Source organism: Heterodontus francisci, chromosome 12 (assembly GCF_036365525.1).
Source record: "Heterodontus francisci isolate sHetFra1 chromosome 12, sHetFra1.hap1, whole genome shotgun sequence".
NCBI lineage: Eukaryota > Metazoa > Chordata > Chondrichthyes > Heterodontiformes > Heterodontidae > Heterodontus > Heterodontus francisci.
This window is the reverse complement of record NC_090382.1, coordinates 74,952,127-74,977,837: the sequence shown is the minus strand read 5'-3', so window position 1 is coordinate 74,977,837 and position 25,711 is coordinate 74,952,127. Positions and strand designations below refer to the sequence as shown.

The following is a 25,711-nucleotide window of genomic DNA, read 5'->3' as shown; positions in this document are numbered from 1 at the left end:
GAAACTGTTCCCACTAGTGAAAGGATCGAGAACGAGAGGGCATAGATTTAAAGCAATGGGTAAGAGAAGAAAAAGCAGCATGAGGAAAAACTTTTTCACACAGCGAGTGGTTAAGGTCTGGAATGCACTGCCTGAGAGTATGGTGGAGGTAGGTTCAATTGAAGCATTCAAAAGGGAATTAGACTGTTATATGAAAAAGGAAGAATGCACAGGGTTACGGGAAAAAGGTGGGAGAACAGCACTAAGTTAATTGCTCTTTCAGAGAGCCGGTGCAGACACGATGAGCCAAATGGCCTCCTTCTGCACTGTAACAATTCTGTGATACATTGTGTGGAAACCAGCTTCCACCATGCCTTAATTGCCTCTGAATCCCAACATACCCCTTCGAGCAGTGCCAATGTGACCACAGACCTCATTATCATGGCAATGTGACTGAAGAAGTAATCAACATATGCTCTCCCATGAGCCCTGGTAGGTGGCTCTCATTCAGGTAACACAGATGGAAAGGAAATGGAGGACAGGGCCAAGCAGCTATGGAAGATGATAACATGGAGATGGACGCCTGACATAGTGAGTGACCTGCAAAAGACAACCTCATAATGACCCAATTTCAGCCACTTGATATCTACTGAATAACAATGCAATAAATACTAACCTTCATGCAATATGATTAGGCAGAGTCAACACGGAACATGGAAGTGAAATCATGCTTGACACATTTTTTCAGTGGTTTTTGAGGTTGTAACTAACAAGGTAGATAAGGAGAACCTGTGGATGCAGTGTATTTAGAGTTTCAAAAAGAATTCGATAAAGTGCCACACTAGAGGTTATTACATAAAATTAGGGCTCATGGGATTGGGGTGATATATTAGTAGGGATTAAGGACTCGTTGATGGACAGTGAACATCAAGTAGGAACAAACGGATCATTTTTGGGTTGGCTGTAACAGTGCTTGAGCCTCAACTATTTACAATCTATGTCAATGATTTAGATGAGGGGACCAAGTGTAATGTATCCAAGTTTGGTGATGATACAAATTTATATGTGAAGGTAAGCTGTGAGGAGGATGAGAAGAGGCTGCAAAGGGATATAGCCAGGTTGACTGAGTGGACAAGAACATGGCAGATGGAATATAATGTGGGGAAGTTTGAAGTTATCCACTTTAGTAACAAAAATAGAAAAGCAGAATATTTTTAAATGGTGAGAGACTGGGAAATGTTGGAATTCTGAGGTGTCCTTGTACATGAAACACAAAGTTAAATGCAGGTACAGCAAGCAATTAGGAAGGCAAAGTGGAATGTGAGCCTTTATTACTAAGGGATTTGAGAATAAGAGTAAAGAAGTCTTACTACAATTATGTAAGGTCATAGACCACATCTGGCGTAGCCTGTGTAGTTTTGGTCTCCTTACCCAAGGAAGGATATAGTTGTGTTAGAGGGAATGCAACAAGGGTTCACGAGACTGAATCCTGGAATGAGAGGATTACCATATAAAAGAGATTGAGTAGACTAGGCCTATAATTGCCCAGAATTTAGAAGAATCAGAGATGATCTAATTGAAACATATAAAATTCTTAAGGGGCTTGACAGGGTAGATGCTGGGAGAATATCTCCCCTGGCTGGGTAATCTAGAACTAGGGGTCAGAGGCTCACAATAAGGAGTGGGCCATTTAGGACTGAGATGATGAGGAATTCCTTCACTTAAAGGTTTGGACTTCTCTATTGCAGAGAGCTGTGGATGTTCAGTTGTTGAGTATATTCAAGACAGAGACTGATAGATTTTTGGGTTACTAAGGGATATGGGGATGGTGCGGGAAGCTGGAGTTGAGTTAGAAGAACAGAAATGATCTTATTGAATGGCAGAACAGGCTTGAATGGCCAAATGGCCTATTCCCACTCCTATTTCTTATGTTTCTTATGATAGAGTGTATAAGCATTAGGTCATTAAGGAGGGAATTCAGGAAGCACGTTTTCATGAGAAGAGTGGTAGACATCTGGAATTCTCTCCTCCAAAAGGCTTTTGGTTCCGGGACAATAGTAGCTTTCATGGCTAAGAATTTTGTTAGATAAGAATAAAGGAATATGGAGCTCAGATCCAGACTGTATTTGTATTATGAAATATCAGCTGTAGCTCAGTTGGTAGTACACTTGCCTCTGAATCACAAGGCTCTGGGTTCAAGTCCGACTCCAGGCTTGAGTGCAAAAATCTATGCTAATACTCCAGTACAGTACTGAGGGAGCACTGCACTGTCAGCGGTACTGCTTTTTGGGTGAGATGTTAAACTGAGGCCCCATCTTCTTGCTCGGGTGGACGTAAAAGATCCCATGGGCACTATTTCGAAGAAGAGCAAAGGAGTTATCCCTGGTGTCCTGGCTAGTATGTATCCCTCAATCAACATCACAAAAAACAGATTATCTGGTCATTATTACACTGCTGTTTGTAGGAGTTTGCTATGTGTATACTGACTGCCATGTTTCCTGCATTACAACAGTGATTACACTTCAAAAAGTATTTCATTGGCTGTAAAGCGCTTTGACACATCCGGTGGTCATGAAAGGCACTATATAAATGTAAGTCTTTCTTTCTTCTTTTCATCAATAGAACCATTGAAAATAGGAGCAGGAGTAGACCATTTGAGCCTGCTCCGCCATTCATTATGATCATGGCTGATTATCCAACTCAGTAGCCTGTTCCCGCTTTCGCCCCATACCCTTTGATCCCTTTAGACTCAAGAGCTATATCTAACTCCTTTTTGAAAACATTCAATGTTTTGGCCTCAACTGCTTTCTGTGGTAGCGGATTCTAAGGCTCACCACTCTCTGGGTGAAGAAATTTCTCCTCCCTTCAGTCCTGAAAGGTTTACCCTGTATCCTTAGACTATGACCCCAGATTCTGGACTCCCCCACCATTGGGAACATCCTTCCTGCATTTACCCTGTCAAGTCTTGTTCAAATTTTACAGGTTTCTATGAGATCCCCCTTCACTCTTCTCAACTCCAGCTAATATAATCCTAACTGACTCAATCTCTCCTCATATGTCAATCCCACCATCCCAGGAATCAGTCTGGTAAACCTTCGCTGCACTCCCTCGATAGCAAGAACATCCTTCCTTAGATAAGGAGACCAAAACTGCACATAATATTCCAGGTGTGGCCTCATCAAGGCCCTGTATAATTGCAGCAAAACATCCCTGTTTCTGTACTCGAATCCTCTCGCTATGAAGGCCTTTTTTACTGCCTGTTGCACCTGCATGCTTACCTTCAGCGACTGGTGTACAAGAACACCCAGGATTCGCTGCATATTCCCCTCTCTCATTTTATAGCCATTCAGATAATAATCTGCCTTCCTGTTTTTGCTACCAAAGTGGATAGCCTCACATTTATCCACATTATACAGCATCTGTCATGCATTAGCCCACTCACCCAAATCACCCTGAAGCCTCTCTGCATCCTCCTCACAACTCACCCTCCCACCAAGTTTTGTGTCATCTGCAAATTTGGAGATATTACATTTAGTTCCCTCATCTAAATCATTAATGTATATTGTGAATAGCTGGGGTCCTAGCACCAATCCCTGTGGTACCCCACTAGTCACTGCCTGCCATTCGGAAAAAGACCCATTTATCCCTACTCTTTGTTTCCTGTCCGCCAAACAATTTTCTATCCATCGCAATACACTACCCCCAATCCGATGCGCTTTAATTTTACACGCTAATCTCTTATGTGGGACTTTGTCGAAAGTCTTCTGAAAGTCCAAATAAACCACATCCACTGGCTCCCCCTCATCAACTCTACTAGTTACATCCTTGAAGAATTCTAGTAGATTTGCCAAGCATGATTTCCCTTTCGTAAATCCATGCTGACTCTGCCTGATTCTACCACTGTTCCCTAGGTGCTCTGTTATAAAATCTTTGATAATGGACTCGAGAATTTTCTCCACTACCATCAGGCTGACTGGTCTATAATTCCCTGTTTTCTCTCTACCTCCCTTTTTAAATAGTGGGGTTACATTAGCTACCCTCCAATCTGTAGGAACTGTTCCAGAGTCTATAGAATCTTGGAAGATGACCACCAATGCATCCACTATTTCTAGGGCCACTTCCTTAAGTACTCTGGGATGCACACCATCAGGTCCTGAGGATTTATCAGCCTTCAATCCAATTAATTTCCACAACACCATTTCTCTACTAATACTGATTTCTTTCAGTTCCTCTCTCTCACTAAGCTCTGTGTTCCCCAACAATGCACAGTAAAACCACTTTGCACCAAAGTATAGCTAAACTGTATGTTAACTGTGTCATAGGTAAAATGTTTTTATTTAAAAACACCTTCTGTTTAATTAAGTAGTATTCTCCCACTACGTTTTTCTCAATGTAAGTGAAGAAATTAACTCTCGTCTACAGATTCTGCAATTACTCGAATTTGTAATTTACTAAAAGATTTTGAAAAATCACATTTTATGAGCTTTCATGAGGATTAATTCCAGGCAGCACCAACAGTGCTTTTTAAATGGTTACAAAAATTGCCCTTAAATCTATGTGTTGATTCGGATGAAAGAGCAAAAACATGTTGGGGAGGAAAATAATGAAAACAAAATTTACATATTTTGCACATAAAAACAAGGTGTTAGTACAAACTAATAAAGGGCCTCCTTGTTTTTGCACTGAATCAAAGTGTAGAAGTAACATTTGCTGATTGATACAGTTCATGCTATATTACAAATTTAAATTATAGTCAGTAAGTGCAATTAAGATATTTGTGTCTGACAATTATTTCATTCAAACGTGAGTAAAAGTGCAAAACTGTTCCTTTATTAGCCTACGGTTTTGTTTTCATTTGATCATCATGAAATATTACAAAAGAATCTAACATCTTTATCATTCAAATCTGCCTCTTCCATCTTGATGCAGAGTATGATATGATGTAATCAGCTTCCTCTCTGATTATATGATTTATAAATGTAAGTGTTTGATTTATGAGATGACTAAAACCATATTTAGAAACAATTTATACCAAGATTAGATAATTTTCAGATAGGATATGAGGCTGGTTGTATGACCTAAATTCTTTAGCTCTATAATGCGACACCAAGTATTTGGCATCTATTTTGTAAAGTTTAGAGCCTAGCTAGCTCAGATTCATTCACAGCATGTTGTATAATCATCATGTCCAGCATAATTTCTCCCACAGTGGTTGGAGCTGCAGTCATTTTACTATTTTCAATGCATTTAGAAAAAAAAATTGTCAGTTTATCTGCACTGTATTTCCTCTGTACATCAGTATGTTGCAGGTCTCACTAATACCTGTCTAAAATATCAAATTGAATGCAAAGACGGAATATATGAACATCATGCTTATTGCAAAATTGAGTTTTTTCAAACATCCTTCCAATTGTGGCTAATTTATCATGTTTCACTGTCAATTCAATGCTGGCACATGGGTATACTCCTGTCAGAATAATAAAAATCATAATTTCAAAAATATTTCATTACCTAATACAGATGTTCCTCACCTTGGCAGAAAAAACACCCATTTGAAAAAATGCAAAGCGCCCGTGTAAATGAACAGGATAGGTACTGAGGAGCGTAGCATCGGTCTGACAGGCTGATAACAAAGAATAATTTTAACTGTCTCTGAATTAAGCAGCTACCCTCAAATACATTATTTAAGTATGCAACAATATTTGGGTTTAGGTTCACTCTGTTAGCTCAGTATCTCTTATCATTGCTCGACAGCTGCCTTAAACAGTTATTTGATAAAATCCTGAAGGTGGCTGATCAATTGAGCTTTTACTCTGTATTTTGCACATGATCTCTTTTGCCAGCTGGAGTACTTTGCATGATGAGGAAAATTAAACTGCATCATCAGTGTCCAACTGGAAAGAAGGTTGCTTGCTGGAACACACTGCAGTCATGACAACCCACTGATTATGGATCATCATGGTAGTGGGGTAGTAGTATGGAGCTAATGACCGAGCCTGATGGTGACATACACTCTTCAAATCAAAGCAATGAAATTTTCTATTTTAATTAATGAATTCTCTTAATTTTTATGTTTTACAGCATTTTCTTCTCTGGTGCTAAAAATATCATGCAGCACATATCAGCTACAATAGCAGGTGCATGAGCCATCTCCACTCAATATCAGTCAGTGAAACTATGATTCAAACATTTCCACACAGCAACCATTACTTGGAAGGAAGCATGGGCATCCCCACACTCAGCATCCTTTCAGCTAGCAATATGGGTGAGGAAGTTTGGGCATTCACACATCACATTCTTTAGGTGGGTCAAAAATTATTAACAGTCCATGCATTATCTGATGGACTGTGTGCTTGAGCTCCACACAGTTTAATAGCCTCCTTCCTTGGATGGTTACGGAGATTAATTCACTCAGAGTCTGTCATTTTGAGCTTTCCAATTTTTTTTTAATCGGAGATGCAGCATCCTTTTTCCACATTGTTTATCGCATAAATGCAGCTTTGATTACAACACATGGCACCTTCTCTTATAAATCCCATGTTGGTTGAGAACAAACTTTCCAATGACTATGGATGCATGAATGGGGAGAGTTCTAGTTTGAACCATGGTCTCCATCTGTGCATGAATAGACCTCACATGCTGCTCTGCTATTTCATTGTTGTCAAGGAAACTGTACTAATTAAGATTTCAGCCACAGGGGTGCCAAGGAAAGCTTGCCAATAGACATTGCAGACTCACAACAGCTATACTACATTTGCAGCTCTACCCAGATAAAATTCTAAATCTCCAGCTGGAGGTGATGTCCCAACTCTCACCGAGATCTCATACATGTTGCAGCACAGTCTGAGGCGAGAAATACTATACTACAGTCTTTCTTTACCTCTTCAGTAAAATTCCTTGCTGCCTGAAAAAAGTTTTTAAATATGGCAACTTTTGATTAAAGAATATTTGAAATTATAATTGAGCTGTTTATGATGATCTAAGGATTTGATAGGGTCTATAGAAACTATTTCCTCTGACGAGGAGTCTGGAACAAGAGGCATAACCTTAAAATTAGAGCTAGGCCCTTCGGGGTGACGTCAAATAGCACTCCTTCACACAAAGGCTAGTGGAAATAAGGAACTCTCTACCCCAAAACCCTGCTGAGGGTGGGGAGTCAATTGAAAATGTCAGGACTGAGATTGATGGATTTTTGTTAGGCAAGGATATTAAGGGTTACCAAACCAAGGCGGGTAGATGGGAGTTAAGATAGAGGTCAGTCATCATCTAACTGCATGGTAGAACAGGATCATGGGGCTGAATGGCCTACATTTGTTCATATTTTCCTATAAAACAGGAATTTGAGGTATACTGGGTAATGCCAACAGATTATCAATTTATCAGACTGCCTCAGGTAAAGTATATGTGCCTAACTGGATGTCAACAGTCAAAGTAATTAGCAAGTTAACAGTCAAACCAGATAAGGATTGACTCCAGAACAACCGTTTAACACAGAGGGTACCACTAGAATTGGCCTTTATAGCCACTCCAGGCGCTGCTTCACAAACCACTGACCATCTCCAGGCCCTTACCCATTGTCTCTTGAGACAAGGAGGCCAAAGAAGAAGACGACCACTAAAATTAACAGTCAACACAAATTTCTGCATCACAGAGGAACTAATTAGACAGAGACATAAATCTCCAGAATTTCAGTGGCATTTGTCAATCTATACAGTCAACCATTACAGAAACCTGAGCATTAATATACACAATGACTGAGCTAGCTGCTAGCAAGTCATTGCAATTCCAGTATTTCATAAGATGACCAGGATACTCAGATTAGAATTCTAAAATAGCTTTGGCTTATTTACACAATTGTGCAGATTCATTCCAGTTTTGCCCAAGCAATGAAAATTGACACAACCAAATAAATTCTGATAAACTGTGGAGAAATCCAGCCAGAGCAATGCATTTTGCAGCCCCCAGGCGACAGCACTTCTTCTCCTTCATACATATTGAAAACTAAGCAGGTCAACATCACTGCAGCCAAGTCTAAGTTGTCCTTTTGTGTATGAATAGAATTTTCCCAAAAGCATTAGCTCAAACATTGGAACAGGAGTAAGCCATTCGGCACCTTGATCATGTTCCGCCATTCAATTACATCATGGCTGATGTATAGCTTACCCCGAGAAGTATTTTATTGTTTAGTTAAAGAACACAAACCTCTTACGGTGGTGTCACTCTTCACAACATTAATAGCATGAAGGAGAAGAAATAGCACCTCTGGTGATAAAAACAGTGTTGTAATGGACTGTTTAAAAGCATTGGCCCTTCTGCTATTGAAGAATTTGGCAGATTTAATTTGTTAATGAAAATGTATATACCAAGATAGACTTCACCTTTAAAAGGACATGTGAAATTTGATTTACTTTGAATAAGTGGCAAAATTGCTTCCAAATATAATGAGACTTCTGTTATCAACCAGTTTAAGTGAAGTTCCCTTCCATTATTTCTCCAGTGGAATTTTAGAATAGCTGAATATTGCCATTTTTCTATTCCTCATTGTTTTGTTGCATTATTGATGAGAAATATTAATTGTAATGAACTTTTTTTGCTGTAGATATTGTCAAAAAGTAACTTCCTGGAAATAGTCCTAAAATGTAAAATTGCTTCACCTAATATTTAAAAAACAAAAATTTGTAATATATGGTACTCATAGGAAAAGGACATCTCATGGCACTTTACAAAGGAGGGATGGATACTGAGCAGGAGATGAAAGAATTTGGATTGGAGATTTGAAGCCATAAATGAATAAATAGGAGGCATTCAAAGGCAAAGAGAAACTGCAAAATAGAATGGATTTGAAAGAGAATTTTAGAAAGCTTGGTGTAATAGCTTAAAGTTCAGCCTTCAATTGTAAAACTAAAACTAAAAAAAAACTAAAGTGGAAGGACTAGGAACAGGCAGTAATCCAGAGTTGAAGAATAGAAAACTGGGATGTATGAATGGAGAAAATTCCCCAATATGTTGAGATCAGACCATGGTGGGATCTGCAATGAGAAAAGGAAACAAAGTATCAATTTGCTGGGGCAGTGAGAAATAATGAAATTTGTGAAGGATAAGGATGATGATACCACAAGAATATGTGTGGGTGAAGACTTGTGCTTCAGAGCTCTGAATAGCTGAAGGTCATAAAGAATGGAGGTAGAAGTCCAGCAAGGATATTACAGAACACAATTATGAGACAGGTGGTTCAGAGTTTCAAAAATGGAGCAGCTGACAATGTTCGAAAGGTGGAAGAAAGCAATCTTAAATGTCACACCAGATGTGTGGTTGAAAGTTTAGCTCAGGTCAAACTGAATGTCAAAGTTGTGTATCACTAAATTCAGCCAGAGCAGGGTGGTTGGTGGGTATCAAAGCAAGAAGCTGGTAGATAGCTTCAGTTTTGTCAACATGCAGCTCTACAACTTTTTGATTCATCCAACACTTTATGTCAAACAGGCATTGAGTGATATAGTGACAACCCTAGAGGCAATATTGGTGAAAGGAAGATGCGCGTTGGATTTTATCTGCATACATGTGGAAGTTAGCTGTGCTAGTAGATGCTGAAAAGCAGCAACCTGTAGATAACTAAAAGGAGGGTACCAAGGATGGAACCCAGAGACACAGGAGATGACTATGTGGGCAGGGGAAGAAGCTGAGGAGATGTAGCGTCTGCATTGAGACAGGTTGGAGTGGAACCGTGAGTGAGTAGTGCCACAGACAGCACAGAAGAGAATGGAGCGGGCAACAGTGTTGAAAGCAGCAAAATAGTTGAGACCATCAGCCATGGCTGCAGTCATGCAGGTTGCAACTGCTGACTTTGATCAGGACATTCTTAGTCTGTGACCTGGTCAGAAGTTGATTGGAGGGACTTGAACAAAGAGTAGCAAGGGAAGTGTACATTTAGTTGAGCGACAACAGTGCTACCAAAAACTTTGGAGGAAAAAGTAGTTTTAAGATAAGCTTGCAAGGTAAGAAAGCATGGACTTTTAAAGGAGAAACTAATGGAAGCAGTCTTCAAAGGCATGAGAACAGAGCCCGAAGATGAAGCGAGATTGGCAATGTCAGAAAATGTTGGCTGAGATGAAAAAATTAGATAAAGCCTACATTGGAGGTAGTTGAGAAAGTAAGTGGTGGATTTCAAAGAGGAAATCAGCTGAAAAAGGTGGGAGAAAGAGGAGAAGCAGTTGAGTTTTTGGAAGGATTCTGAAGGGAGTTCAGGATGAGTGTGTGGAGCGAGGAAGATGGAAGACACAATGCAAGTAGGCAAGCAGATACCTTAGATTTAGGAAACAAGGACGTTGATGAGCTCCTAGTTTAACAAAGGAGGATGGATATTCTCTACAGTGTTTGACAATAAGCTACAATAAATCATCATAAATTTATTTCCAGTTACAGTGAAGTGTCCATTCAGCATCTTGTGCATTACAATGTGACATTACACTTAACCGACTAGATATTTGAATTACATTTTTCAGTCACTACATGCCAACTACCCAATCAACAAATGAATCATTAAGTATGTACATCTGCATTCAACTACAGAACCAAGCCTGAGCAACAAGATGAATTATGAATATGGGACTCTACTGGCTAACATAATAAGATGATTTGTTAATATTAAACTTTAAATTATTATAATAATTTTTCCTTAAATAGTGCGCACTGTGGTTTTAGTCATTGCAGCCAAGTTATGCCATGTTGCTTCTTTAAAATTGTTCAGAAAACAAACAAAAACACATTTTAAAAAAGGAAGAGTTACAACTCCAGAAAGTTGCTTACAATGACCAAAGACACAGGGTTAATGTAGTGGTGTCACAGTATAGAGATATGATTGCAAATAATGTAGTGCACAGAACTGAGACTTCCACCTCAAAAAACATCAATTTGAAAGAATTTAGTACAATCACTTATAGTGAAACCTAATACACTTGTCATCACCTATGATTTCCTTACTAAGTGATAGCTACTAACAATGAGAAAAATATGAAAATGTGGTAGAAGAAAATGTCATTCAGTCCATCCAGCTCAATGCTTACAAAGGCCATATACAACTGCACCATTATGGACTTTTCCCAACTTATTTAATCATTTGGGAAAGTAACTACAGGTAAGACTTCCAAAACACAAATTCCACTTGAATCTTCGCCCTGACCCAGGGAAGTAAGTGGATTAACAGCAATATTACATAATAGTGTAGCACATAATGATGGAAAAACAGAAAAAAATACTCATCTGTAATCTAATCAAGAGCTTTTGATCGTCTTGAAACTATGAGAATGAAATCTAGAATTGGATTAAGGCTGCAAAGTTATTCCCTTCACCTATATCAGTTGTTGGACATTTTGATTTACATTTCCAGCTGCATTCTGGACCTGGATCTCACTGAGGTAAGGAAGATGTAAAAGAGACTCACATTAACAATATTTTCTTTTGCTTTGTTTTGTTTCTTCTTTAAATGGATTTCGATCCTCCCACTGGCACAGAGAGATTTAACTGCCAGCAACAGCAGTTGATGTAAAAAGATTGCAGTTTTTGAGTTATATTGCTCTGATGTATGTGGGTTTCTGTGGCCAAGTGACAATTGACAGCCTAATCACAGGAGAAGAATTTGTGAAGTTTATGAAGTAGCAATCTAATTAATCTTTTTAAAATATGCAAATACATATACCAAATATACACATACCAAAGACTTGGAGGTTGATCGGTAATTTGGCCATTGTAAATTGCCCCTAGTGTAGGTAGGTGGTAGGAGAATTGAGAGACAGTGGGGATGTGGTAGGAAACATGGGATTAATGTAGGATTAGTATAGATGGGTGGTTGATGGTCGTCACAGACTCAGTGGACCGAAGGGCCTGTTTCAGTGTTGTATGACTCTATGACTTCGATGACATATCAGTGTATTTGGTGCCTCAGATTCCTGCATAGCTTTTTCTTCTTAAAGAAAATTATTACTTTTCCCCTTAAGCGTGTTAGTCTCATCACACCATATCCTCAGCTGAGAGGACAAGGGGCAACTTTTTTCTTCCAAAATACACTTTATTCATAAAAATCTGGAAAAGAAAACATTACAAAACAGTTCAAAACACCACCAAGTTGACATTCCAAAAAGTGCAAAGGAAATCAGTTTTCTTCAATACAGGAATGAGTTGCCTCCCAACCCTTCCATTCCATTTTACCTGCCATGTACATTTTACAACAAACCCATATTTGGTGCAGACAGCCCGAGGGGTTTCCCAAGGGTCCAGCCGCTCAATTCACTTTGGTGGGAGGACCTTACACAGTGGTCTTTCCCCACTGAGCCTTTGCTGCGGCTGCCCCAAGCTTTAGTGCGTCCCTCAGCACGCAGTCCTGGACCTTGGAATGTGCCAGTCTGCAACACTCAGTCATGGACAACTCTTTGCGCTGAAAGACCAGCAAATTTCGGGCAGACCAAAGAGCGTCTTTCACCGAATTGACGGTCCTCCAGCAGCAGTTGATGTTTATCTCAGTGTGCGTCCCTGGAAACAGCCCATAGAGCACAGACTCCTGTGTTACAGAGGTGCTTGGGATGAACCTCGACAAAAAACACTGCATCTCTTTCCATGCCTGCTTTGCAAAGACACATTCCAGAAGGAGGTGGGCAACAGTCTCTTCCCCACCGCAGCCACCTGGAGGGCAGTGTTTGGAGGGGGCGAGACTCCGGGCATGCAGGAAAGATCTGACAGGGAAGGCCCTTCTCACCACCAGCCAAGCTACGTCTTGGTGCTTGTTTGAAAGTTCTGGTGATGAAGCATTCTGCCAAATGACTTTGGCAGTTTGTTCAGGGAACCATCCGACAGGATCCACCATCTCCTTTTCCCGTAGGGCCTTGAGGACATTCCGTGCAGACCACTGCCTGATGGATTGGTGGTCAAAGGTGTTTTCCTGCAGAAACTTTCCCATGAAGGATAGGTGGTACTGCACGGTCCAACTGGATGGAGCATTCCACAGCAATGTGGTCAGATCCATCCTTCACAACACTGGGGACAGATAGAACCTCAGCACGTAGCACACCTCAGCTTGATGCAGCCACACACGAAGGTAGTCATCAGGATGAGGGTGACGTTGGGTACATTTTTCCCGCCCTTATCCAGAGGTTTGAACATCGTGCCCCTCCGGACCCAGTCCATTTTGGATCTCCAGATAAAGCGGAAAATGGCTCGGGTGACCGCCACGGCGCAGGAGTGGGGTATGGGCCAGACCTGCGCCACATACAGCAACAACGTGAGCGCCTCGCGCCTGATGACCAGGTTCTTACCCACAATGGAGATCGCTGCTCCCACATGCTCAGTTTATGGTGTACCCTGGCTACTCGCTCCTTCCAGGTTTTGTCGCACGTCCCAGCCCTTCCGAACCATATCCCCAGCACCTTCAGGTAGTCTGACCTGACGGTGAAGGGGACAAAGGATCAGTCGGCCCAGTTCCCAAAGAACATGGCTTCACTCTTGCCGTGGTTGACTTTGGCTCCCAAGACCAGTTTGAACTGGTCGCAGATGCTCATCAGTCTACGAACGGACAGCAGATCCGAGCAGGAGACGGCGACATCGTCCATGTACAGGGAGGTTGTTGCCCGAGTGCCTCCGCTGCCTGGGATTGTCACCCCTCTTCTGCCCGCATCCTTCCTAATGGACTCATCAAAAGGTTCAAAAGAGCAAACAAACAGGACAGGGGAGAGAGGACAGCCCTGTCTGACTCCAGATTGGATCGGGAAACTTTGATTCCCACCCATTAATTGAGACTGCCATTGATTGAGACAATGAACAACATAATCTCAAGCATCTACCAGTACTACTTGTAACTAACCAATTGAAAAAAATAGATGAAAGTAGTACAGGTTATTTTCCTCCCACTTTTACATCCCTGTGGTTATTATAATTATATCAGCGTGCATTTAAATAGTGAACTTAAATCAAAACACTAGAATGCAAAAACATTGTCATTTATTGAAAAATATCTTTACGAGCTGTGCCACAACAGCACAGTGCAAAGAACAGTTATGTATGAATCATGGTATTCGCATTGTCATTCACTCTGTGATTGAGTTCCAAACGCTATTTACTTGAAGACTATAATACTAATCGGTATATTTTGCTTAAACCGTACATAATTGTGGGCTTTAACTTCAGATTTTATTTTAAATGTGTATTTTGTTTAATTTTTCCAAATAAAGGATCAGGTAATTATTCTAACACATTTGTGTGTGCCAAAATGTATGGATAACTAAATAAATTCCAGTTTTTATGTAACTAGTAACTTGACATTTACAAAGTAAATGGTGACATAGAATTTTTAGGCTTTATTAATCCAGTGCCCTTCTCTTTCATTTTGTTAATTAGAGTTTATCAAGTGGGACCTAATGGTGAGTAAACATCTGCAACAAGCATCACAGCCACTTTCAGACATATAATTATTCAAAAAGAGAGAGGGGAAAATGAACAGGAAATGTCTCTTGAACTGTCCTTTTGCATTTCATGACCACTACTAAGCTATGCATACTAGGAAGATCCCATGTTCCACTTCTGGTGTGTAGTGTGTCATGCAGGCCCCCACCTGCCAAGAATGAGACATTACTTTTGTCACATGAACATTGATTTTTAAACTGTTACTGGAGTAAAGACAGAACTTGTTTAAAAAAAAACAGACCCTTGACTGGAAAGGCATTTACATAGTAACAGACAGTGCTTGGAAAGGACAAAGGGGCCACTCCCTGCTCCAATTTAATCCACAATGGACTTTTGATTACCAGACATTGAAGGTGGAGAGGCTAGCATTTCAGGTTAACTGCTGGGATGGCCAAATACACAAGCAGATGTGGTCAGACCAGTTTAGTCACATGACTAACTGGCTGTTGGAGATTTTTTTTGAATTTGAACTTGCCAGAGAGTTTTTAAACACAGAAAGCTCTTTGCTCCTGGACTGAGAACCTCTCTCTCCCTGTCTGCTCCTATCTCTTTCTTACGGAACTGAAGACTCATTGAAGACACATGAACCCCAAGAGAGAAAAGTCACCTACAGTGAACAGGGTTTAAGAACAACACTGGGCCCCAAAGAAAAGTAAGAATTACTTACAAAAGGACTACAGTGAGCTCGAAGCATAGTAACAAAAAACTCTTCTGATATTGCCTCAAACCTCTCTGCTTTATTTTTTTCTTCTGCTCTTTTCTGTCTCTATTTGCATGTGCATATTGCGTATGCATGCTTGTGTGGGGCGTGGAATGTATCCATAGGCGTTAACCGAATTAGAGTTTAAGTTTTAATAAATTTCACTTTTCTTCTTTAAACCTAAGGTGGCCTGTTTGTGCTCATTTCTTTGTCTTATAATTGGAAAGCGGTGAACAAGGATTCACCAAAGGGGAATTCAAAACACAGTGTGTTTAAAATTAAACCCTGTTACAATAAGACCAAGTGAAGGCTGAGAAAGACCCCTAGACACCTTTCTCACCTGGTCGTAACAATTGAGTTAGCTGATCTCAGCTGGGCAACAATAAAAGCTTTTCAATTAGCTTCAGTATTTTCAGGTTAGGAGGAGCGAAATACATATCTTTCACAAAGAATTACATGCATCACAGCTCTTCCTAACTCATGAATGCTAAAGCTACAAAGTCTGTTTCCAGACCTCCTGAGGTTCTGGTAGGTTACTGACTGCTAAACAACATAATAGATTGGTTGCAAAATGACTTGCCTAATGATTTTTCTCTCTGTAGGTTACTTGTACCAAGGACAAGAGCAGCAATATAATCGGAACACCATTACTTTCAAGTTCTCCCCTAAGTCATGTACCACCCTGACTTGAATATACATCACCATTCCTTCATTGTCACGGTTTCAATTTCCTGGAATTCCCTATTTAACACCATCATGGGAGCACCATTTTTACAAGAACTGCAGTTAGTCAAATAAAAGGCCCACTGCCTTTTTGAAGCAAGTGTTAACCCACATGGTGAGAGGAAATAAACAAACAACACTTAGGGTTTGCAAGGATCTCAGCAACATTAAGAAAGATCTTCGATGCATGGAGCAGTGGGCTTCTACGGAGCAGCAGATTTTGTAGACACCATAACATGCATAGTATCACTGGAAGGAAAATTATGGTCCTGCTGATAAACTGTAGAAAATTGTCATTCACTTAATGTAAAATATTTTGTGCCCGTTTCTAGTAAATGAAAACTCTGCATAAGATCCATAATGTATTATTGCTGGTGAGATAGTTTCTTTATTCTAGGATTTTCAACTTGCATACATAGAATTATCCAGGAACAAAGCCAGTTGCAATATTTTCAGGAAAGAAGTGCTTGGTTTAGGATTATTAAAGAGATGTTGCCCTATGCTGGCAATATTTTTGTCAGATTTAGTTGCAGCTGTTGAGGTATTTTAGCACTTATTAGTTACACATTGCAGGGTACAAATGTGATTGCATTAGGATTTTGGGTCAGCTTATAGCCAATATTTATACTTTGAAACAGCAAATCATGATGCAATCATACTTTCATGTCATGAGCTGTGCCAGTGCACCCTCTTCCGTCTACAGCTGATAGTGAACCTTTAAATGGTAAAATTCATTCAGGTGAACTGATGTTTTTGTTAAACACACAAGGGAATTATCATTTGTCTGTGAACTGAAAGTAGTGTTCACTCATTGAAAATAAAAGATATTACGCATGTAATGGTGTGTCAGCGTTATTCTTTTAAAAGAGTGTGAAAATAAATAAAAGATCCCACTGAAAAACAAATTGAAGTATGTTGTTTAACATTGGAAATAATAAATGGTACCTTACTGTACCCTATTCTGGAATATGGTATGAGAACAGATCATTGATTACAGTGCATTAACAGGTCACTGAACAATAAAACTGCAATACTGTACTTTATACTAACCTAAATAGTAATAGAATACAGCAAAAAAAAGCTCAAGACACAGTGACATACAATTTTAAGTTTATGCTTATGAATAATGTCAATTATTTTTAAAATCAAATGTGAGTAGCTTCCTATATCATACTAATACAAAGCCCTGATACACATTAGTCAGACCTTCCCCTACAAAATCTATCTTAGGGTAATTTTTGAAATCATTCACAATTTAAAAATGTTCGGCTTGTATTGACTCCATTAAGATCCTCAGGATCATCTCGAAGGCTGAGCAGGAAAAAAAAAGGCAAGTCATTAAAGAGTGGGACATTTAACTCTTCCAGGACATTCATTCTGGAAGATGTAGAATAGACCGTTATCCAGTGAATAATGAGGTCACGGAGTAACAAAATAATAGCACTGTATGTTATACTGAGCAGCAAAATAAACAAGTTTTATACCACACAATGCTCTAGTGTGGATCACACCCACACTGCTCACCATGCCTGGCAGGGAAGACAAAGATACTCTGCTCCCGGGCTACAGTCAATGTAACCCACCCAAGTTTTCACACTTCCCCATGGGTCCACTAGATACCACATCAAATAAATTCATTACGCCAGTCCTGAACTCATGTATTAATCCCCAATTTCCATCTCCATATGGTGGAAACTAATGGCCCGGATTTCACAGTCAGCAACAAAGTAACGGCATTCACTGCTGGCCTCAAAGAAAAATGCAACAATCTCTAAGGCATGGATTTCCCCTTCCTCAATGTCAGTTTCAACCTGGCGTCAAGTCAAAAGGATCTCCAGGCATCCAGTAACAGTGATGTCAGTAAGCAGGGTAAGCAGTCAATCACATTGAAGTATTCTCACAGACAGCAAACCAGGAAGTAAAATGCACCAAAATAAAAGCAAAATACTGCAGATGCAAGAAATCTGAAATAAAAACAAGAAATGCTGGAAATACTCAGCAGGTCTGGCAGCATCTGTGGAGAGAGAAGCAGAGTTAACATTTCAGGTCAACGACCCTTCTTCAGAACTGACAAATATTAGAAATGGAAAAGATTTTAGGTAAGTAAAGCAGCGGGTGGGGCGAGAGATAACAAAAGAGGTGTTGCTAGGACAGAGGGTCACAGAGAATAACTGACCAGAAGGTCATGGAACAAAGGCAAACGGTACAGAGAGGGTGTGAATAGACTGTAAAGCACAAAGCACTCCAAGCACAACATTGAAAATAAATGTAAAAGACAGAAACAGTGGGTAGGCACAGTAGAAACACACTAAAAAACCTTAAATAAAATAACCAAATAAAAAAGAAAAAAAGAAAAAATAATTAAACATAAAAAGAGGGGGCCCGTCATGCTCTGAAATTATTGAATTCAATGTTCAGTCCGGCAAGCTGTAGCGTGCCTAATTGGTAAATAAGATGCTGTTCCTCGAGCAATCGCAGGAGGTGTAATACCTGCCCATTTACCTCCTCTCTCCTCACTCTCCAAGGCCCCAAACACTCCTTTCAGGTGAAGCAGCGATTTGCTTGTACTTCTTCCAATTTAGTATACTGTACTCGCTGCTCACAATGTGGTCTCCTCTACATTGGGGAGACCAAACGCAGATTGGGTGACCGCTTTGCAGAACACCTCCGCTCAGTCCGTAAGCATGACCCCGAGCTTCCAGTTGCTGACCATTTCAACACCTCACCTGCTCTCATGCTCACATCTCTGTCCTGGGATTGCTGAAGTGTTACAGTGAACATCAACACAAGCTCGAGGAACAGCATCTCATTTATCGATTAGGCAAGCTACAGCTTGCCGGACTGAACATTGAATTCAATCATTTCAGAGCACGACGGCCCCCGCCCACCTTTTTATGTTTAATTACCTTTTTTTTTCCTCTTTTTTATTTGGTTATTTTATTTTAGGTTTTTCAGTGTGTTTAGTTTGTTTCTACTGTGCCACTGTTTCTGTTTTAAAAAAAAAAATTAATGTTAGTGCTTGGAGTGCTTTGTGCTTTACAGTCTATTCACACCCTCTCTGGACTAACGCTTTGTCTTTCAGCACACCATTAACAAACCATTTGCCTTTGTTCCATGACCTTCTGGTCAGTTATTCTCTGTGACCTTGTCCTATCAACACCCTCTCTTTTGTTATCTCTTGCTCCACCCCTGCTTTACTTGCTTAAAACCTTTTACATTTCTAATATTTATCAGTTCTGAAGAAAGGTCACTGACCTGAAACATTAACTCTGCTTCTCTCTCCACAGATATTGCCAGACCTGCTGAGTATTTCCAGCATTTCTTGTCTTTATTTAAGTAAAACAATTTCACTTATAACAATTTTACAGATAACAAAATAAATGGTCAGGACATATATATGGGATTATGGAAGAAGCTGAAATATCAGTCTTTAAAAAAAAATTATTTTAAATATGTGAATTTTATCATAATGGAGAAACTTGACATTCCACAAATATAAAATTAGTGTTCCAGGGGCAGTGAGGCTGTTCAGCAGTAATTATGAACTTAGTACGCTGTTCAAAACCCAGTTACACCTCATACAACGTGTAACTTTTTCAAGTATTTTTACAGCGAGACTAATAACATAAAAGGGCAAGTTTTCATCAGTTCAGTAACTTCTACTCACCTGCAGTCGGTGGGGTGGGGTTGGGGGGTGCTTCAACAGCACACCCTGTGGAGAAGTATAAAATCAGTTTCAGAGGACTAATAACATTGACACATCATTATTACTGCAAAACCCAGGCCACTGTCTATCTTATTTAAAACACAACCATCACTAGAGCTAAGTGCTGATTCAGGCAGAGCCAGAGAGTGACTACTCCCCCAATCATTTTGCATTGCACAGCAAAATGAGCTCCATGATTAAATTGAAGATGATTAACCTAATGGTTACCTCGATTTCTTTCTGATTATCCAGCATGTCTCCCATTCTGGACTCCTGATTTTCAAAGTGGGGTTTGCAAAGTGAATTAATTGACTTCTTGCTTAACAGATGACTTCATACACAACTGTTCAGTGTGAAAGGAAGGTACTAGTCAAATAGCAGCTGGAACAGTCAAAGCCATACTGCACTACTGGCATATCAAACTAGTGAGGTAAAGTCAAGAGTAGATCTAGCCCTTAGTATCAGAGTCTAAAGTAAATGCCTCCCTACATGACACAAAACAATAAAGTCACTCTTGGAACAGTTAACAAGCCTTCAAATTTGACAGCTTGGATCATCATTTTTTAGATAATTTAAATAATAAGTTTAGTTCTATCAACAGTGCACAAGGTAGTAATTTTATCTTGCATAATTAAATCAAAACAGATTCAAATACTGGTTTGACTAACAATTTTTGAAATTTTTTTTTATTCTTTCATGGGATGTAGGCATTTGTTGTCCATCCCTAATTGCCCTTGAGCTGAGTGGCTTGCTCAGAGGACAGTTAAGGGTCAACCACCTTATTGTGGGTCCAGAGTCACATGTAGGCCAGACCAGGTAAGGACAGCAAGTTTTCTTCCCTAAAGAACATTAGTGAACTAGATGGGTTTTTAATGACAATCAATCAATGCATTACTAAGAATGGCTTTTAATGCCAGATTTTTTTTTAATTAATTGAATTTAAATTCCATCAGCTGCCACAGAGGAATTTGAGCCCATGTCCCTAGAGCATTAACCTGGACTTCTAGACTACTAGCTACAGTCATATTACCACAATTACAATGCCACCATCTCCCAATGAATGAATATGATCATTGGTTACTAAGCTTACAGTGATACTACGATGCAAACTACTGTCATCATTGTTTGCTTAATTGTAGAGATTAGGCTTCTTTCCCCCCGATCTTGTGAGCTTTAGTCGTTTCGTTGGCCTGTTCTACTTGGCGGCACAGTGGTTAGCACTGCAGCCTCACAGCTCCACGGACCCGGGTTCAATTCTGGGTACTGCCTGTGTGGAGTTTGCAAGTTCTCCCTGTGTCTGCGTTGGTTTTCGCTGGGTACTCCGGTTTCCTCCGACAGCCAAAAGACTTGCAGGTGATAGGTAAATTGGCCATTATAAATTGCCCCTAGTGTAGGTAGGGAATATGGGATTACTGTAGGGTTAGTATAAATGGGTGGTTGTTGGTCAGCACAGACTCAGTGGGCCGAAGGGCCTGTTTCAGTGCTGTATCTCTAAATAAATAAATAACATAAAAATGTGCTTTACAGATTTACCATAATATAAAGTAGATGAACAGAACATTTGCCATGTCCATAAGGCAATAATAATTTAATGTACAGCATTAGGAACAAAGAAACTCAAGCCAATCACTGCATTTGATGTGCTCAAAGAATAGAGTCAGGCCATGGTGTTGTGGGGGAATTCGGATAGAGAGAGGCCATATATAGAAACTAACGTCAGGTGGTAGCACTCATTGTAGAGCAATTTTGTAGCATAGAGGAAAACAGTATTAGATTGTCCTTATTGCAGCCTGTCACTGTTAGGAAAAAACAGGCATTTACAGTCCTGTATTCAGCAATGGCAGTGCTTTAGTCCTACTCCTCCACTGTTGTATCAAATTGTTGCTCCGGGTGGCATTGTGATTGTGGTAATGTCACCTCATAATACAGTTGATTTCAGGGGTCAGAAGCTTCAATGCCCCACTGGTAAGTCCTCAGTCATAAAACTTAAAAGCTTCCTACAATTTATGGCTTGGATCATCAACACTGCATAATCAGAATACAGTAATGAAGACCAAATGTATCACATATTAAACACTGACTGTGTGCGCCTGACTTTATAAACTAGTTAAATTGCTAAATCACTACACCCCCGTCACCCCCCCCCCCCCCCCCAAATACTTACTGCTAATATCAGCTAGGACCTGTCATTCGCTACCTTCCTTCATTGCAGGGTATTTAGGACCGTTATTGTATTTGTGAACTGCTACTGCTTTGGATAAACGTTGTTCCGTTTCAAGAATATACTAATTAAGGATATTTGACTGCCTCTATAGTAAACATGAATAAGGAAATGCTTACCAGTGTCATTGTGAGGGGTGTCAGGTGCAGCACTATAGTATGATTCAGCGTCACCGTAACTACATAACGGTGCATTGTCACAAACCTACAAAAAGGCGTATTTTGTTCCTGCTCTAACCCGTTCCATGGGATCTGATAGCACTAGGACCCTGCGACCGCTGATTTTCTCACGCTGCGGCGATGCCGCTTACATTTAAAGTTGCAACTTTACAAGTAGATTGAAGTGAGAGCACTGCTCCAATCGCCCCCACCGTGCTTGCTTCCCAGTAAGTTGCATACCCCATAACCCCAATAATTATAACGTAACATCAAACTGTTTTCCAAAGAAATACAATCAGATCCTGTCATTCGGGTTCTGCAGGTCCTTGGGGAATGTTGCATCGACCCTGGTAAAACCTTGTCCGCAGATAATACAGCTCGTTACTGCCTCCTGCTATTGGCCAGAGGCATTAAACCGATTCGGGCTCTGACTTTCATCCCCAGACATGGGCAGCATCTGAGACAGGACAAGGAGACGATTTAAGAAAAACTGGATGAAAGCTTAATGTTGGCAGGTCCTGGCTGGAGCTGCTTGCTTTCGAGCCCAGTTATAAATTACCAACTAACTCTCTGCTCCCACCCTCAGAGAGTGGGGCAAGCACGGTGCAATGGTCAGAATTATACGCTATAATGCAGCTTCAGAAGTTCTTAGTATTACAGTGGCTCTTGCTACATGTGCTGCTGTTGCAGTCAGTCTCTGTACAGGAGTCGGTGCACACACTGAGCCGAGGAGAGCGAAACTGAGGTGCTCCTTATTGAAGGGGACAGAACTGTTATAACTATACTTCACTTCTGACTAATTTATACATTACTGCATCTCTTTACCAACGCCGCCCTACTCTGCAACTGCTGCAAATTATTCTCCTTACACAGATTCTGTGGCGGATTGAGCCCCTTCCCCAGGGGAATCAATATAGAAACGCGGCTATGTATATATGCAAAGTAGGACACAATTCTAATCCTGTCCAGGTTTCGTGTGTAACTCTTACCTGCTGTCCACGTGACAGCGAAATTTGTCCTGTTCAGGGTCGAAGATTATTTAGAGCATTTTGGGGGTTGCAGAGATTGTGCTCCCTCTCCGTCCCTGTCCCAGGGGCTTCAGTGCACAGTCGGTGCCGCGAATGCAATAATGCCCGGTGTTGGTTCCGTGATGCAAACTGACTGTTGAATGCTGCTTGTGGACTGAATGTACCGGGAGACGAATGCTGGGTCTACACTCAGTTTGGTAGAAGATGGATGCTGTGTGTAAAGTTAATGTGGTGGGTATAGACTGAATGTGTTGGGTGTGGATGAGGATGTGTTGGATGTGGATTGGAATGAGTTGAGTGTTGGATGGTGGGTGTAGACTGGAATGGGTTGGGTGTAGGATGGTGGGTGTAGACTGGAATGGGTTGGGTGTAGGATGGTGGGTGTAGACTGGAATGGGTTGGGTGTAGGATGGTGGGTGTAGGATGGAAGGTGCTGGGTGTAGGATGGTGGGTGTAGACTGGAAGGTGTTGGGTGTAGGATGGTGGGTGTAGACTGGAAGGTGTTGGGTGTAGGATGGTGGGTATAGACTGGAAGGTGCTGGGTGTAGGATGGTGGGTGTAGACTGGAATGGGTTGGGTGTTGGATGGTGGGTGTAGACTGGAATGTGCTGGATGTAGGATAGTGGATGTAGACTGGAAGGTGCTGGGTGTAGGATGGTGGGTGTAGACTGGAATGGGTTGGGTGTAGGATGGTGGGTGTAGGATGGTGGGTGTAGACTGGAAGGTGCTGGGTGCAGGATGGTGGGTGTAGACTGGAAGGTGTTGGGTGCAGACTGGAATGGGTTGGAAGGTGGTATGGACTGGATCAAGTTGGTTGAGGATTGAAACAGTTTGGAAGGTGTGAAAACTGAGTACAAACAGGAATGCAATCCGGCTGTACTCACGGTAGAAGAGATATTCGGTGTAGCTGCTCCATGCCCTGTCGTCAATAGCCTGGCCACATACTGAGCCGGTGAGAGATGAATTGCTGCCCAGGAGAGTGAAGCCTGCTTCGGCCAGTGTGTCGAAAGCTCTCTCGAGTTGCCGGTAGCGGAGGTAGAAGCGGGACGTGTACCTGTCCGGGGTCCGGTCTGGGTCCCTGCTCTCGTTCACATTGTCTCCAAAGACTTCCTTGAGGAGGCCGATGCGGCCACACGCGAGGATCCGGGGGACCCGGCGGAAGAGCCGGGCATCCCCCTGCATGCTGTCCCGCCCCAGGACACACGAGCCCCGGTAACCCAGAGTGATGAAGCCGGCCCTGCGCTCAGATGCCTGGCTGCCAGCCCGGGGGAGGTCGCTGCCCTGGGACAACTCGTCCAGGTCGCTGTGTGAGGGCTCATCGAGGCCGGGGCTCTGCCCCTCGTCCGGGCTCAACATCCGAACCAGCTCGGGCAGCTGGAAGAACTCCGCCTCCCGCCGGAGGCGCATCTTCTCTGGGAAGAGCTCGGGCAGAACCACCGCCCGGTCCCGCAGGTAATCCAGGATGTAACGGAACAAGAAGCCGTCCCTGTCGATGAAGAAGCGTCCGCGGTTGTCCCGGGCCACCTCCGGGCCGCCCGAGTTGATCTTGTGGCCGAACATCCTGCCGAGGAGTGAGTTCGGGAGGCTGCTCAGGGTGGAGAGGCGGGTGAAGTACACCTGGCCGCCCACATTCAGCTCCACCACTTCGGGCAGCGGCCCGCTGCTGTCCTGGGCTGCCGGGGGAGCTGCCCTGCAGTTCGCATTCAACGCCATGGCCGAGCGGCCGGAGCCAACTTCTGACCAGTTGAGCGGCGAGGTGAGTGGCGAGGCCGTGTCCAGCCTGGTCCCCGGGCGGCGGACAAGGCGAGTAGCCTCCCCCCCAATGGCACCGCCAGCGCCAGCCTGGTCCCGGGCAGGAGGCGAGTCCCGGCTTTCCTCGCCCTCCACTGCTTCCAAGGAGCAGGCGAGATCCCCGGCCAGGGGGGCTCTTGTGGTCCTGCTGGCTGTGTTCCCGGCTGGGGTGTCACTTGCTGGCCGGAGCGCGGCTTGTTCCCCCCGGGGGCTGTTCCTGGTCGCCGCCGCTGCTGGGTTCTCTGCTCCAAGCTGCCCGTGTCACATCTCCGAGAGAGAGAGAGAGAGAAAGCAGCTGGCAAGCGCCTCTTACATCATCTCCCCAAGATCACACACCGCCTCCTGTCGAGATCTACTTCTCCAACTTGGAGACTCGGGATGAATCAGGTTCACAAGCAAAATAAAAGCCAGCTCCCTATCCCCGGGCGGCTCTCTCGCTTCGCTTCTCGCCAATAGTGAGCGGCGCTCTGGGCGAGTTCCAGACTCCGCAGTTAGACTCCGCCTGTCCAGTTCGGTTTTTTCACGTCCCCGTCTCTCTAGCTTTCACGGAAACCTGCGAGACGGGAAATAATTGTCCCCCGAGGGTCAATCATAGACACAAAGTTGTCATGGAACATTAGTCATTAGGAAACCGAGTGTACAGTATCCCCACTGTAAAACCTGAAGCTCCAGTCTCCTCTTCGTCAATTCATCTCTTTCTGTGCCTTGGGCTTGCCGAGGATTAAATTTATGGAGAGGCGATGAGTATTTTAGGATTGTGGAATAAATAATTAGATAAATCTGGCAGAGTGCAGGTAAAATGAACCAGCAATGCATAAAGTCGCGCAGCCAAATCTGAAGTGGCAGTGGACGCCTACAATTCAGAGACAGAAATGTTAGAAAAGGCGAAATCTATTTTCCATCTGGTATATAATGATTGAAGTAAAAGTTTAGACCAGTGGTGGTATATGTGGTCATACT

General features: G+C 42.0%; 1 protein-coding gene across 2 annotated transcripts in view; it reads right to left on the bottom strand.

Moving 5' to 3' along the window:
- LOC137375628 (BTB/POZ domain-containing protein KCTD16-like) overlaps positions 1 to 24,980 on the bottom strand; it is a 295,931-nt gene extending 270,951 nt beyond the window's left edge. The window contains exon 1 of one of the 2 annotated variants that reach the window (XM_068043013.1): positions 23,845 to 24,980. In XM_068043013.1, coding sequence (XP_067899114.1) covers positions 23,845 to 24,673 — 829 coding nt within the window. In that variant the 5' untranslated portion in view covers positions 24,674 to 24,980. The remainder of the gene's footprint in view (positions 1 to 23,844) is intronic. The other variant, XM_068043012.1, reaches the window with a different exon arrangement.
- Positions 24,981 to 25,711: the final 731 nt, after the last annotated feature.